This window comes from Ranitomeya imitator, chromosome 4 (genome assembly GCF_032444005.1).
Source record: "Ranitomeya imitator isolate aRanImi1 chromosome 4, aRanImi1.pri, whole genome shotgun sequence".
NCBI lineage: Eukaryota > Metazoa > Chordata > Amphibia > Anura > Dendrobatidae > Ranitomeya > Ranitomeya imitator.
Genome location: NC_091285.1, coordinates 580,158,137 through 580,174,354, shown reverse-complemented (window position 1 = coordinate 580,174,354; position 16,218 = coordinate 580,158,137). Strand labels below are relative to the sequence as shown.

The 16,218-nt window shown below is 44.1% G+C and overlaps 1 protein-coding gene across 1 annotated transcript in view; it reads right to left on the bottom strand.

Annotated features, from left to right (window-relative positions):
• MAP2K5 (mitogen-activated protein kinase kinase 5) overlaps positions 1–16,218 on the bottom strand; it is a 192,327-nt gene that overhangs the window by 26,065 nt on the left and 150,044 nt on the right. The window contains exon 17 of the mRNA XM_069766412.1: positions 6,548–6,577. Within this exon, the coding sequence (XP_069622513.1) occupies positions 6,548–6,577 (30 nt within the window). The remainder of the gene's footprint in view (positions 1–6,547; positions 6,578–16,218) is intronic.

Below are 16,218 nucleotides of genomic sequence, written 5' to 3'. Positions count from 1 at the left end.
AGCGCGTGCACACAGCCTTAATGGGAAAACCTGATAAAAAGGGTCAGCAAAGGTTATTAAGGTTATATACAAGACAATTATTCCATTTGGTACATCAGTAGCATTACCGCCTTCTGAACACTAGCTGCAGACGTTGCAAGCTGCGATGTGAACAAGGTTCTTAAAAAGATATGATGAAGGGACGATGCTTTTCTTTTTTGTCCTGGGTTCTTAGTAATGCTTTCTACTCAGAAAATCAGTATGTCCTATAATTCATTGGCAGTGACATCCCAATTATTATTGACGGTGGCTAATAATATGTGAATAACAGGTTTATTAGACTGCTGGAGACAAGATAGGCAGGATGACAGTAGGAAGGGAACCTGCTGCTAAGCGAAGGGAAATTGATGTATGTATCTACAACCGATATTTCCTCCCTTAAAGAAGCACACCTCCCATCAAAGTTTTTATCCTCTTCATATATTGCAGTCGTCATATTATATAGCACTGTGCACTTACAATTGCTCATTTTTTTCCCTTCTACCCAGCTAGTTCTTCTCTTTTCCTTTAGGTCTATGACATCAGGTGATTTACATCTGACTAGCTGACTCCTTCTAAGCTCTATGTAGAAACAGGAAATTATTTCCCTGCATAAGTCATCACTGCACTGGGGGTGACTCATGTTGGGCAAGAGACTTCCTGTTTCTACATCGAGCTTAAGGTACCGTTGCATTAAGCGACGCTGCAGCGATCTAGACAACGATCCCGATCGCTGCAGCGTCGCTGTATGGTCGCTGGGGAGCTGTCACACAGACAGCTTTCCAGCGACTAACGATGCCGGTCCCCTGGTAACCAGGGTAAACATCGGGTTACTAAGCGCAGGGCCGCGCTTAGCAACCCGATGTTTACCCTGGTTACCAGTGTAAACGTAAAAAAAAACAAACACTACATACTTACATTCCGGTGTCTGTCCTCCTGCACTGTCAGCGCCGGCCAGCCGTAAAGCAGAGCGGTGACGTCACCGCTGTGCTTTACGGCTGGCCGGCGCTCACAGCCAGTGCAGGAAAGCAGAGCGCCGGGGGACAGACACCGGAATGTAAGTATGTACTGTTTGGTTTTTTTTACGTTTACGCTGGTAACCAGGGTAAACATCGGGTTACTAAGCGCGGCCCTGCGCTTAGTAACCCGATGTTTACCCTGGTTACCAGTGAAGACATCGCTGAATCGGCGTCACACACGCCGATTCAGCGATGTCTGCGGGAGGTCCAGCGACAAAATAAAGTGCTGGACTTTTTGCTCCGACCAACGATGGCACAGCAGGATCCAGATCGCTGCTGCGTGTCAAACTGAACGATATCGCTAGCCAGGACGCTGCAACGTCACGGATCACTAGCGATATCGTTCAGTGTGACGGTACCTTTAGAAGGATTCAGCTAGTCTGTATTTCATCACATGAGGTCAAAGACCTAATAGAACAGATAAGAATTAACTGGGTAGAAGGGAAAAATGAGGAATTGTAAGTACACAGATATATAATATGATGACTGCAATATATTAACCCCTTAGTGACAGACAATTTTGTCCTTAAGGACCAAGCCACTGTCACTTTATGAGGTTATAGCTCTGGAACGCTTCAATGGATCCCACTGATTCTAAGAATGTTTTTTTGTGATATATTGTACTTTATGTTAGTGGTAAAGTTTCTTTGATACAACTTGCATTTATTTATGAAAAAAAATAAACATTTGGCAAAAATTTTGAAAATTTAGCAATTTTCAAACTTTTAATTTTTGTACCCTTAAATCAGAGAGTGGTGTCACACAAAATAATTACTAAATAACATTTCCCACATGTCCACTTTACATCACCACAATTTTGGAAACATAATTTTTTTTTGTAAGGACGTTATAAGGGTTTAAAGTTGACCAGCAGGTCCGATACCCCTCCACAGAGAGAGAGAATTTTGGTCTAGGAAGAGGTTTCACATGTACCCATTCAGATGGAGACGTTTATTCTCAGCGAGGTAAGGCAAGTGTAGGACCTGGTATAAGAGAGATGCCGTAAAGAGGCTACCAGGTACACATAAAATTGGCCATTTTTATGCGCTAAAAGCTCTCATTTTTCATATTTCTAGTGCAGTAATGCAGTTCAAATTTCGTTTTTCAAGTTTGTATGTTCTAGCGCTGCAGTGTGCTGCCTTATTTACTTAACTATATACGAGTTGGCGACTCTAGGTTCAGCACCTGTTCACACTGAGTCTATGTTTGGATGTGCCGGTCAGGTTTTTGAAATAAAGTTGACCAGCGGCTGACCAAGTGGATTTCTCATTTATCCAACCAAATTTACAAAACCATTTTTTTAGGGACTAACTCACATTTGAAGTGAGTTTGGGAGGTAAATATGACAGAAATGACCCAAAAGTGACACCATTCTAAAAACTGCACCCTTCAAGGTGTGAAAAGCACATTCAAGAAGTTTATTAACCCTGAGGTGTTTCACAAGAACTAAAGCCATGTGGAAGGAAAAGATGAACATTTTACGTTTTTCACAAAAAATTTACTTTGGAACCAAACTTTTTATTTTCACAAGGGTATTAGGAGAAAATGGACCACAAAATTTGTATGTGGGGGAAAGCCACTGTTTGGGCGCATGACAGTGCTCAGAAGGCAGGGAGCACCGTTAGACTTTTGAATGCAAAATTGGCAGGAATCAAAGGCAGGCGCCATGTCACGTATGTAGACCCCTGATGTACCTAAACAGTAAAAGCCCCCCAATTCAAACTACAACCATAACACAGCCCTATCCCTGACCATAATCCCGACCCTAACCCCAACACAACCTTAACCCCAACCCTAACTGTAACCACAACACAACCCTAACCCTAGCCCCAACCCTAACTGCAAAGAATGGAAACAATACATTAATTTTATTCTATTTTTACCTAACTAAGGGAGTGATAAAGGGGATTTGATTTACTAATTTTTTAATTTTGATCACTGTGATAGGGTCAAAATGAACAAATAGGAAAAAATCTATTGTTTTTTCGTCCGGCCAGCAGGACTCGGCAGGCGCACTGTAGGTACTGGGGTGCTCGGGGGACCCTATTTCTCTCTCCTCTGGTATGCTAGATCATATCAGAGGAGAAAGAAAGAAAGAGAAATGAATGGAAAATGGCATTTTATTTTTTTTGCGATCGCCGTTATTTGGTGAATAACGGCAATCACAAGATTGGGGACGGTAAAAACCGACCCCCGGTAGCAGAGACCCCGGAGACTTTCTGACGCTGGGGAGCGCTATAACCTTATTTCTCAGCGGCGATAAAAAGCAGCGCTGATGAATAAGTACCCTTAACTGCCGCTGTTAGAACGCGTATCGGCGGTCATTAAGGGGTTAAGAGAATAAAAACTTTGATGGGAGCACTTCTTTAAAGACTACCTCTCCTAAAATCAGGAGTGGACAGTTTTCGCTCCTGGGTCTTGTAGTTAAGTGCTTGTTTTACAGTTTTTACAAGGGGCAGTGCTCTCAGGGTAAGGCTGCCGTCACAATAGCAGTATTTGGTCAGTATTTTACATCAGTATTTGTAAGCCAAAACCAGGAGTGGAACGATTAGAGGAAAAGTATAATAGAAACATATGCACCACTTCTGCATTTATCACCCACTCCTGGTTTTGGCTTACAAATACTGAGGTAAAATACTGACCAAATACTGCTAGTGTTTAAATAGACTGCCAGCACAAAACGACTGTTCAAACCAAATACAGGTGCTCAGTGCTTCATAGCGTAGCCAATCATTTATATACACCTTCCCCACCTGCTTGTTTTCAATCTGTCCCTCCTTTGGCTCTATGAAGACAAAGCTGTCACTCAAAAATGAGGGGAGTGGTGGAGATAAATGGAGAGGTGTACTTAAAGGGACTCTGTCACCTGAATTTGGAGGGAACAATCTTCAGCCATAGTGGCGGGGTTTTCGGGTGTTTGATTCACCCTTTCCTTACCCGCTGGCTGCATGCTGGCTGCAATATTGGATTGAAGTTCATTCTCTGTCCTCCGTAGTACATGCCTGCACAAGATTGTTCCCTCCAAATTCAGGTGATAGAGTCCCTTTAAGTCTGTTCGCACAGAATGACTGTTCAAACCAAGTACAGGTGCTTGGTGCACCCTTGGTGTGGCCAAACATTTAAGTGAACCTTCCCACTTACATGTTTTTCCTCTATGTCCGCCTTCCTGTTTGGTTGACAGCTTTGGCTTCACAGAACCAGAGAAGGGCAGAGAGAGGGAAAAGATGTAGGTGGGAAGGTTCATTTAAATGTTTAGTCAAACCAAGGGTGCACCGAGCACCTGTACTTGGTATGAACAGGTACTATTACTGTGGAGGTCGGGTCCCCTGCTTTGATGTGAGCTCAGACTGTGAGCCCGCATCAAAGCCGGGACTTGTCAGCTGTTTTGAACAGCTGACATGTGCCCGCAATAGCGGTGGGTGAAATCGCGATTCACCCGCCGCTATTAACTAGTTAAATGCCGCTGTCAAATTGACAGCGGCATTTAACCGGCGCTTCTGGCCGCACGGCCGGAGATGCGAGCATCGCCGACCCCCGTCACATGATCGGAGGTCAGCGATGCTTCTGCATTGTAACCATAGAGGTCCTTGAGACCTCTATGGTTACTGATGCCGGCCTGCTGTGAGCGCCACCCTGTGGTCGGCGCTCATAGCAAACCTGCAAGTCAGCTACATAGTAGCGATCTGATGATCGCTGCTATGTAGCTGAGCCGATCCAGTTGTGCCAGTTTCTAGCCTCCCATGGAGGCTATTGAAGCATGGCAAAAGTAAAAAAAAAAAAAAAAAAAAAAAAAAGTTTAAAAAAATATGAAAAAAAAAATAAAAAAATAAAAAGTTTAAATCACCCCCCATTCAAATTTTTTTTTAAAAAAATTTCAAACCTACACATATTTGGTATCGCCGCATTCAGAATCGCCCGATCAATAAAAAAAAAAAAGATTAACTTGATCGCTAAACAGCGTAGTGAGAAAAAAAATTCGAAACGCCAGAATTACTTTTTTTGGTCGCCGCGACATTGCATTAAAATGCAATAACGGGCAATCAAAAGAACATATCTGCACCAAAATGGTATCATCTCGGCATGCAAAAAATAAGCCCTCACCCAACCCCAGATCACAAAAAATGGAGACGCTACGGGTATCGAAAAACGGTGCAATTTTTTTTTTTTTAACAAAGTTTGGAATTTTTTTTACCAGTTAGATAAAAAGTAACCTAGACATGTTTGGTGTCCATGAACTCGTAATAGAGTATATCGTGGCACAGCTGTTTTGGTGCACAAAATAGGTTCCCCAAACCAGTGAATATATAGTATAATAAATTGGCACTCAACTTATATGCGTCTGTAGCTTAGAAAGTAGTATGTTATTGCAGTCCAAATAATTATGGACGTTTCGGTCTAAACAAGACCTTCCTCAGTGAACCGACTGCTCTTGTGATGTCACTAAATGGGTGTCACTGTACCCCAATCAAGGCAAAAAAGCATATTAGCCTCTTCTTCTATGAATAAAGTGAAGCCCTACACCATTTGGTCTTTTTAGACATAGATTTGCATCTGGGAGATTATTCTCCCATGTATCTCTACAGAGTGAGTCCCTGTATGCTTTTTTGCCTTGATTGGGGTACAGTGACACCCATTTAGTGACATTACAAGAGCAGTCGGTTTACTGAGGAAGGTCTTGTTTAGACCGAAACGTCTATAATTATTTGGACTGCAATAAAATACTACTTTCTAAGCTACAGACCCATATAAGTTGAGTGCCAATTTATTATACTATATGAACTCGTAATGACCTGGAGAATCATAATGGCAGGTCAGTTTTAGCATTTAGTAAAGCTAGCAAAAAAAGCCAAACAAAAAACAAGTGATTGCACTTTTTTTTTGCAATTTCCCCGCACTTGGAATTTTTTTCCCGTTTTCTAGTACACGACATGGTAAAACCAATGCGGTCATTCAAAAGTGCAACTGGTCCCGCAAAAAAAACAAACAAAAAAAAAAAAACAAGCCCTCACATGCCCATATTGACGGAAAAGTAAAAAAGGTACGGCTCTGGGAAGGAGGGGAGCGAAAAACGAGAACGCAAAAACGGAAAAGGGCTGCGTCTTGAAGGGGTTAAAGGCTTTGTAGAGAACGAAATAAAAACATTTACGAATCGATAGTTTTATCCAAGATCTGAAGTAATTGCTTTATTCATATGATGTATGCTATTATGCATTTTCTTTTATACTCTTTGCATTTATCAATGTACTCATCTGATCTGGTCATTTATATATGGTTATGTTTATAACTCAATAAAAATTTTGATAAAAAAAAAAAAAAAAGAACATTTAAGAATACAGTATAACCTCTCCAAAAGACAACCATTTATTGGATTCCTGGTGCCAAGTTCCAATTTGCAGCAGATATTATGTGAACTAACCATTCCCCCAAAACACAATTTTGAGTGGTCGTCTAAAAGTGGTTTCACCGACAATCTTCCTTCATAGGCAACAGGGGAAAGAAATGTACGTTACCTGTGGGTATGGGAATCTTCCAAGTGCTAGCTGCAGAAAGAGAAGAAAAGATACATTTCGTGAAATTCCAAGACATTTCAGTGAGTGAAGATACATTTGTTTAAGGATTGTTTGATAAAACTGAGTTTATTATTTATTACACTGATTATTTAATAAAGCTTTGTACATGAATATTTAGTAATTCATTGGGTCTACCATCTGACGTCTCTGTGTACCACGCAAGCATCAGAAATAATGCATTTTACTGCATCGAGCAAACAAGAACAAAGTGAAATATGGGAAAAGTTGCTAATGATTTCACAGTTCCTGTAAACACGCAGAGTCTTCTTAATTATTAGTCCTTACAAGACGTAATGGCGAAAGTATTAGGAAGGCGGGTCGGCAGAGAGCGTGGCATACATAACATTCACACACAGCCTGCAGACATTGCAGGGCAGAAAATGTGCTTCAGATTTAATGAAGCCTTTATGGCTTCTTAATTCTGCCTGTGTGTATCAGGGAGGGTCATCCAGACAGGAGGGGTAGTTTATTACTGGGCACAAAGAGCAGGGGGGAGAAAGTGATGTGCTCAGGAACTGCAGAGGATTTTCTTAATTAACTACTGACTTAAAGGCTGGAAGCTGAACAATCACAGAGCACAATGGTAGATTGCAATCACTTACGAGGTGAGCGGGTTCATCGCAAACACATCAGCGCGCTATCCTGACTATACCCAAGCTCTTCCACATACTTCTTGGGATGTCAGGATGCCACCATGTTTATATGGATCGCCCAGTTCTGGGGAAGAAAGGGTTAATCGCGCTCCTTGCAGGGCAGGTAACTCATAAGGGGGGCTCTCATGGAGCTGCAACAGTTCAGTGAGTGAGCGATTACAGGGGCAGCCGCAGAGTAACTGTGAATGAGGCCGAGAGAGCAAGTGAAGGAATTACAAATGAATGTAATCTGATGTGTACAGGCTGCAAATGCACAGTGTGTCTGGGGGGTTAGGAACAAAGCCTGAGCGGAGAGGGGGGCAAGGAAGCTCCATGTTTAATGTATAACACTATTAGCTGGCAGCGAGCAGAGGCTCTGACCCCTGCGGAGGGGCACCAGAGCCAGCAACACAGAGTGATGGAGGACACGGCGGCCTGACCTGCAGCAGGACACGGGGTGCCACTAGTGACAGAGCGTGGGGGCACCGCAGGTCAGGACACCGTGTAGGACACAGAGCAGGTGAACGGAGAATGACAGATCATAGGATACTGGAAGAAAATTGACAGAATTAAAGCGGATCTGTAACCTGATCTCCCTATACAAAACAGGTTTATTCTATCAGATAAGGGTAATGTACATACTTAAAAAAAAGACAAATTGGCTGATATTAAGAGAATTATATTGTGAGTATGGCTATAGAATGGTATAGTACAACTCCCAAGTCCAATTATGCTCATTAAGACTGGCGGACGGCTGCATCTTGTACTGAGCAGTGCGAGATCTCAGCAAGGAGGAGGGACACTGAGAAGCTGTCAATAAGGAAAGGTCAGCAGACGCCGAATTTAAACTTTGATAAAGGATTATGGAAAAGAATAAAGGATTTCCAAAGTAAATATGGCATCCTTATCTTTAAAGAAGGTATTTAATAATGTGTGCAGCTTGTATTGTGAAATTTAGTGCTAGATCCACTTTAAGCTTGATGAGAATTGAGGCAGACAAGTGTAATAACTCACTCAAGAAAACAATATACACGCCATTATATGTAGTAGAGCCATAATATTTAGGGTATGTTCACACGTTCAGGATTTCCATCCTTTTTTTTTCAGGACAGTTTTTTTTAAAAACTGCAGCTCTTGGCAGAAAACGCAGGTCCTTTTTTTGTCCTTTTTTGATGCGTTTTTTGATGCGTTTTTTTTATCCTTTTTTTATGCAGTTTTCTATGCAGAGACTGTGTGTTTCCTAGGAAGCTTTTTAGGGCTAAAATGGCTGAAAATACCCTAACCCTACCCCTACCCCTACCCCTAACCCTACCCCTATTCTAACCTTAGTGAAAAAAAAAAAAAAAATTCTTAATTTTTTTATTGTCCCTACCAATGGGGGTGACAAAGTGGGGGGGGGGTGTCATTTACTATTTTTTTATTTTGATCACTGAGATAGGTTATATCTCAGTGATCAAAATGCACTTTGGAGCGAATCTGCCGGCCGGCAGATTCGGCGGGCGCACTGCGCATGCGCCCGCCGTTTTGCAAGATGGCGGCGCCCAGGGAGAAGACGGCCGGACGGACACCGGGACGCCGGGTAAGTATAAGGGGGGGAGATTAGGGCACGGGGGGGGCATCGGAGCACTGGGGGGGGGCATCGGAGCATGGGGGGGGGCATCGGAGCACGGGGGGGCAGGCATCGGAGCACGGGGGGGCAGCCACACTCCGCCCACGCACTTCCGCCCGCTCCCCCGCACTTCCTGCTGCAGCGGTTCTGCACATCAAATCGCAGTAAAACCCGCAGATATATTTTTGATCTGCGGGTTTTACTGCGATTTTGACCTCACAATGGAGGTCTATGGGTGCAGAACTGCTGTGGTTCAGGAAAAAGAAGTGACATGCTCCTTCTTTTTTGCCGCAGCTATTCTGCGCGGCTTTTTAAACGAAATTACGGACCATGTGCACAGCAGTGACTGTTTTCCATAGGGTTACATTGTTATGTACCCTGCATGGAAAACTGCTGCGGAACCGCAGCGGCAATACCGCTGCGGTTCCGCAGTAAAAAACGCACTGTGTGAACATGGCCTAAAACTACTGACAGGTGACGTGCACAACAGATCTTCTCATAACAATGGTACCTATCAAGGGGTGGGATCTGTTTGGCAGCAAGTGAACAATTCCTGATGTTTTGGAAGTAGGACAAATTGGCATGTAAAAGGATTCAAGTGACTGACAAAAGACAGCTTGCTCACTAGGTCAAAGTATCTCCAATATGGTAGATCTTTTGGGGCTTACATGGTACATAGGGGCTAGTGCCAACCCAAAGTGGTCCAATAATGGTCCAAAAGTGATATGAACAGGACCTTCATTAGTGAAACCATGAAAAAAGTGTAGGATGATGTAACATAATGAGTCCATCAAATACGTCATGGATCTGGTAGAAAAATAAAACCATGCCATAAGTCTCAGAAAAGTCTCATTTCTTGCATAGGTTTTCAGAAGCCTTCTACTAGTTTTCTGTACACCTAATACCAATACTTCTGGCTGCATCTTTTGAATAACCTTATTAAAGTGGGAAATCCTTTCTATGTTATGCGAGGGCGGCGCGCACCATACCGAGTGTGATCTCTGCGCATCCAGAGAGTACAGTTCTTGTTTAAAAGCCTTGCTCCCCTCTGCCCACCCTGCTGGACTGGCTCCCATTCACACTGTAGGCCAACGTGGCGGCTATAATTGCCTTATTTATCTTGTGGCTCGCGCCCTAGCTGTGTGTGCATTGGCTGCCTGAGTTTGATGCATGGAAGTCCCGGACGGGCCTGAGCGAACCTTCGCTTACACTTTACAGACGTCCTACAGTCCCCCCCCACTACGTCCCTGCGCAACCGCTGGATAAATCATCTCGGAGTTTTACTCCAGCAAAGTTTGTTTGCGGCTGGAGCGCCAGCTTCCGAATGGCAGGAGCACAGGGCCAGAACATGCACTAATTACGGAAGTTCTGGTCAGTGAGTGATGGATAACCCTCCTCAAGGCAGCCACAGTGTTCTCAGCACCGGCGACAGAGGAGGAGGGGGGAATATTCTGCAGGCAACTATTAATTCACAGCCAGAGGTGCTGCCAGTTAATTGTGCACCTAAATTGCCCCCAAAATCAACACCTAGTGAGGTCAGCGAGTCGCCGAGCCCCCTGGTCCCTGAGTGGCTGGCTGCACTTTGCTTAGTATTGTGCATCACAAGGAGAACATGCAATCGTCTTATTCACTGCCATTTACTTTAATTAAGATTTAATCGGCCTAATTTACCAAACACTTGGCTGATTAAATACAAAACGACAGAAACCAGTGATTCTTCACTAATCAAATATTTACTGGGTAAGAAACAAGCAGAACCTTGTCATGGAAATGAGAACATAAAGGAATCTCTCACCAGGTTTTACTACCCCATCCGAGAGCAGCATGATGTAGGGGCAGAGCGCCTCATTACAGCGGTGCGTCACATACTGGGCTCATTGCAGTTTTATAAAATCACAGTTTTATCTGCCAGTTCTCTGAATGCTGAGCTCTGTATAACCCCGTCCACACCACTGATTTGCAGCTTTCTGCCTATGCACAGTATACACAGAAAACTGCCAATTAGTGGTGGGAGCCGGGGATAGAGGTCATGAACATCGAGGATTACATGGCAGCAGGTTTACTAGACCTCAGGTGCATTGGGGGGATTCAGCCGGCTCTCTCCTTTTCAGGGTAATCAGTTGTTAAAATTGCCACTGGTTCCCCGAATCAGCAAGAAGCAGTGCCCCGATCCGGGACTGAATACCAGGGGCCCCCGCTAGTTTCAACTGACTGTGTATCCTGGCACGCACATTCAGTTGTGATGTAATGCGGTGCAGAAAGCCAAAGACTTCCATTACTGCAATATCTAAAATGGTGGTGGGCCTACAGCTGACATCACCCACATACGCTGCCAGCCTGTTCCGCACAATGTCTGCAGCAGAAGAGGATGCCATGGGCGAGCGTAGAGGTAAGAAGGATCTTGTTTTTATTTGTGTGAGTTACAGAGGGACCCAGGACGGGCGACATATGGGCCGAGATGGGTGGCATGTGGGACCAGAATGGCGGCCTTTGGCAGATTAGGGTGGGGGACATTACAGAAAAGGGGCCAAGATAGGGGACATTATTACAGGAAGACACCCAAAATGGGGACATTAAACAAAGGGCCTGGGATGAGGAGCATTATTACATGAAGGGACCCAGGATGGAGGACACTATAGGAAGGGCCCAGGATGGATGATATTGTTACAGTAAGAGGCCAGGATGGGCTACATTACTGTATGGAGGGCAGAATGAGGAACAAAGATTATTGAATTATTAGATGGTGGCCCGATTCTAACGCATCGGGTATTCTAGAATATGCATGTCCACATAGTATATTGCCCAGCCACGTAGTATATTGCTCAGCCACGTAGTATATTGCCCAGCCACGAAGTATATTGCCCAGCCACGTAGTATATTGCCCAGCTACGTAGTATATTGCCCAGCCACGTATATATTGCTCAGCCACTTAGTATATTGCCCAGCCACGTAGTATATTGCCCAGCCACGAAGTATATTGCCCAGCCACGTAGTATATTGCCCAGCTACGTAGTATATTGCTCAGCCACATAGTATATTGCCCAGCCACATAGTATATTGCCCAGCCACGTAGTATATTGCTCAGCCACATAGTATATTGCAGTCACGTAGTATATTGCCCAGCCACGTAGTATATTGCCCAGCCACGTAGTATATTGCCCAGCCACGAAGTATATTGCCCAGCCACGTAGTATATTGCCCAGCCACGTAGTATATTGCCCAGCCACGTAGTATATTGCCCAGCCACGTAGTATATTGCCCAGCCACAAAGTATATTGCCCAGCCACGTAGTATATTGCCCAGCTACGTAGTATATTGCTCAGCCACATAGTATATTGCCCAGCCACATAGTATATTGCCCAGCCACGTAGTATATTGCCCAGCCACGTAGTATATTGCCCAGCCACGTAGTATATTGCTCAGCCACGTAGTATATTGCCCAGCCACGTAGTATATTGCCCAGCCACGTAGTATATTGCCCAGCCACGTAGTATATTGCCCAGCCACGTAGTATATTGCACAGTCACGTAGTATATTGCCCAGCCACGTAGTATATTGCCCAGCCACGTAGTATATTGCCCAGCCACGTAGTATATTGCCCAGTCATGTATTATATTGCCCAGGCACATAGTATATTGCAGTCACGTAGTATATTGCCCAGCCACGTAGTATATTGCCCAGCCACGTAGTATATTGCCCAGCCACGTAGTATATTGCCCAGCCACGTAGTATATTGCCCAGCCACGTAGTATATTGCACAGCGACGTAGTATACAGCACAGAGCCACGTAGTATATTGCCCAGCCACGTAGTATATTGCCCAGCCACGTAGTATATTGCCCAGTCACATACTATATTGCCCAGCCATGTAGTATATTGCCCAGTGACGTAGTATATTGCCCAGTCACATAGTATATTGGCCAGTCACATAGTATATTGCCCAGCCACGTAGTATATTGCCCAGCCACGTAGCATATTGCCCAGCCACGTAGCATATTGCCCAGCCACATATGTAACAGGTTAAAAAAGATTTAAAATAAAAAATAAACATATACTCACCTTCCGAGGGCCCCTTGTAGTCCTGGCACTTGTGTGCGGTGCATGCGGCAGCTTCCGGTCCCAGGATTGGTATGAGCGCAGGACCTGTGATGACGTCACGGTCACATGACCGTGACATCATGGAAGGTCCTTCTCGCAGAGCATCCTTGCCACCGGAACCTGCCGCTTGCACTGCCGAGGAGAGGGCGCACGTCGGAGGGTGAGAATAACCTTTGTTTTTTTTATTATTATTATTTGTAACATTAGATCTTTTTACTATTGATGCTGCATACACAGCATCAATAGTAAAAAGTTGGTCACACAGGGTTAATAGCTGCGTTAATGGAGTGCGTTACACCGCGGCATAATGCAGTCCATTAACGCTGCCATTAACCCTGTGTGAGGGCTGACTGGAGGGGAGTATGGAGCGGGCACTGACTGCGGGGAGGAAGGAGCGGCCATTTTGCCGCCGGACTGTGCCCATCGCTGATTTGTCGTGGCAATGGTCGTGGCAATGGACGTGGGCGTTTTGCCACGACCAATCAGCGACTTGGATTTCCATGACAGACAGAGGCCGCCACCAATGAATATCTTCGACAGAAAGACAGAGATGGAAGTGACCCTTAGACAATTATATAGTAGATGGTGGCAAGTAAGGCATGTAATTACTGCAGGGGTCAAGTAGGGAGCATCACAACTGCTGTGATATATTTTACTTTTGAGCATACCGTTTTCCATGGTGGGAACAAAAGGAAGGTCCTGTTACTGTGCAGACAAAAATCAAAGACTGACCATCGCTTCCAAAAAGAAAAACTTGTGAACTGGTGCAAGCTAAGAGAACCACTTCCATATGATGCCTCTCCTGGGCAGTTAGCCTACAATTACATACAGTGGGGCAAAAAAGTATTTAGTCAGTCAGCAATAGTGCAAGTTCCACCACTTAAAAAGATGAGAGGCGTCTGTAATTTACATCATAGGTAGACCTCAACTATGGGAGACAAACTGAGAAAAAAAAATCCAGAAAATCACATTGTCTGTTTTTTTAACATTTTATTTGCATATTATGGTGGAAAATAAGTATTTGGTCAGAAACAAAATTTCATCTCAATACTTTGTAATATATCCTTTGTTGGCAATGACAGAGGTCAAACGTTTTCTGTAAGTCTTCACAAGGTTGCCACACACTGTTGATGGTATGTTGGCCCATTCCTCCATGCAGATCTCCTCTAGAGCAGTGATGTTTTTGGCTTTTCGCTTGGCAACACGGACTTTCAACTCCCTCCAAAGGTTTTCTATAGGGTTGAGATCTGGAGACTGGCTAGGCCACTCCAGGACCTTGAAATGCTTCTTACGAAGCCACTCCTTCGTTGCCCTGGCGGTGTGCTTTGGATCATTGTCATGTTGAAAGACCCAGCCACGTTTCATCTTCAATGCCCTTGCTGATGGAAGGAGGTTTGCACTCAAAATCTCACGATACATGGCCCCATTCATTCTTTCATGTACCCGGATCAGTCGTGCTGGCCCCTTTGCACAGAAACAGCCCCAAAGCATGATGTTTCCACCACCATGCTTTACAGTAGGTATGGTGTTTGATGGATGCAACTCAGCATTCTTTTTCCTCCAAACATGACAAGTTATGTTTCTACCAAACAGTTCCAGTTTGGTTTCATCAGACCATAGGACATTCTCCCAAAACTCCTCTGGATCATCCAAATGCTCTCTAGCAAACTTCAGACGGGCCCGGACATGTACTGGCTTAAGCAGTGGGACACGTCTGGCACTGCAGGATCTGAGTCCATGGTGGCGTAGTGTGTTACTTATGGTAGCCCTTGTTACATTGGTCCCAGCTCTCTGCAGTTCATTCACTAGGTCCCCCCGCGTGGTTCTGGGATTTTTGCTCCCCGTTCTTGTGATCATTCTGACCCCACGGGGTGGGATTTTGCATGGAGTCCCAGATCGAGGGAGATTATCAGTGGTCTTGTATGTCTTCCATTTTCTAATTATTGCTCCCACTGTTGATTTCTTCACTCCAAGCTGGTTGGCTATTGCAGATTCAGTCTTCCCAGCCTGGATGCAGGGCAACAATTTTGTTTCTGGTGTCCTTTGACAGCTCTTTGGTCTTCACCATAGTGGAGTTTGGAGTCAGACAGTTTGAGGGTGTGCACAGGTGTCTTTTTATACTGATAACAAGTTTAAACAGGTGCCATTACTACAGGTAATGAGTGGAGGAAAGAGGAGACTCTTATAGAAGAAGTTACAGGTCTGTGAGAGCCAGAAATCTTGATTGTTTGTTTCTGACCAAATACTTATTTTCCACCATAATATGCAAAAAAAATGATAAAAAAACAGACAATGTGATTTTCTGGATTTTTTTTTCTCAGTTTGTCTCCCATAGTTGAGGTCTACCTATGATGTAAATTACAGACGCCTCTCATCTTTTTAAGTGGTGGAACTTGCACTATTGCTGACTGACTAAATACTTTTTTGCCCCACTGTATATGGATAGGTAGGATCAAGCTGTGATTGAAACTGCCATAGGCTGATCGGTGGAGTGCTCAGTCAGAAAGCCTGACTGTTCACACCTGCTTTTATGTTTGGAAGTGATGTTAAGTCTTTGATATTTGCATACACATGCTTTCTGACCGAGCGCTCCACCCATCAGTCTCTGCCAGTTTCAATCACAGCTTGATCCTACCTACCCATATAACTGTAGGCTATCACTCCAGGAGAGGCATCATATTAGGTTAGGGTCCCAGCAAAGAAGGTCGCCTTGTTGATGGCTGTTGGGCACACATGAATTGGCCAATTTATGCGCCAAGTTTCTTCAGTTTACTTTTCTTCTAGAGCAACAATGCAATTCCAATTTCACATATTCCATGTTTCCATACTATAGCGTCACAGAGTGCAATTTTAATGTCAGTTACTGTGCAGGGTGGCACTACGTCACTTTTTTTTTTCATCTGGAGCAGTAAAGAAGTCAAGGGAAAAAATGGGGAATGAGTACTAGAAGTGATCGATTAAAGATGACTGATTGTGACTTTCTGCAGAATACAGTCCTGGCAGGAAGAAGTGATAGTGGTCTGCACTGGATGAAGAAGAAAAGCTTGGACGAAGGACTTCAACGTCACTGGAAAGTCACTATTACCTGTACATGCACATTTTACACTATATAGAGAGATCCTGTGTATAAAGTTACCTTTACCTTGATCACTGTATTACCTGTACACTGACACTATATACCATATATAGCGGTCCTGTGAAAATTGTCACTGGTGATCCTTGTACACTATATAGGAAAAACGCAATTAAGGAAACTTGGCACTTCCAAGAGAA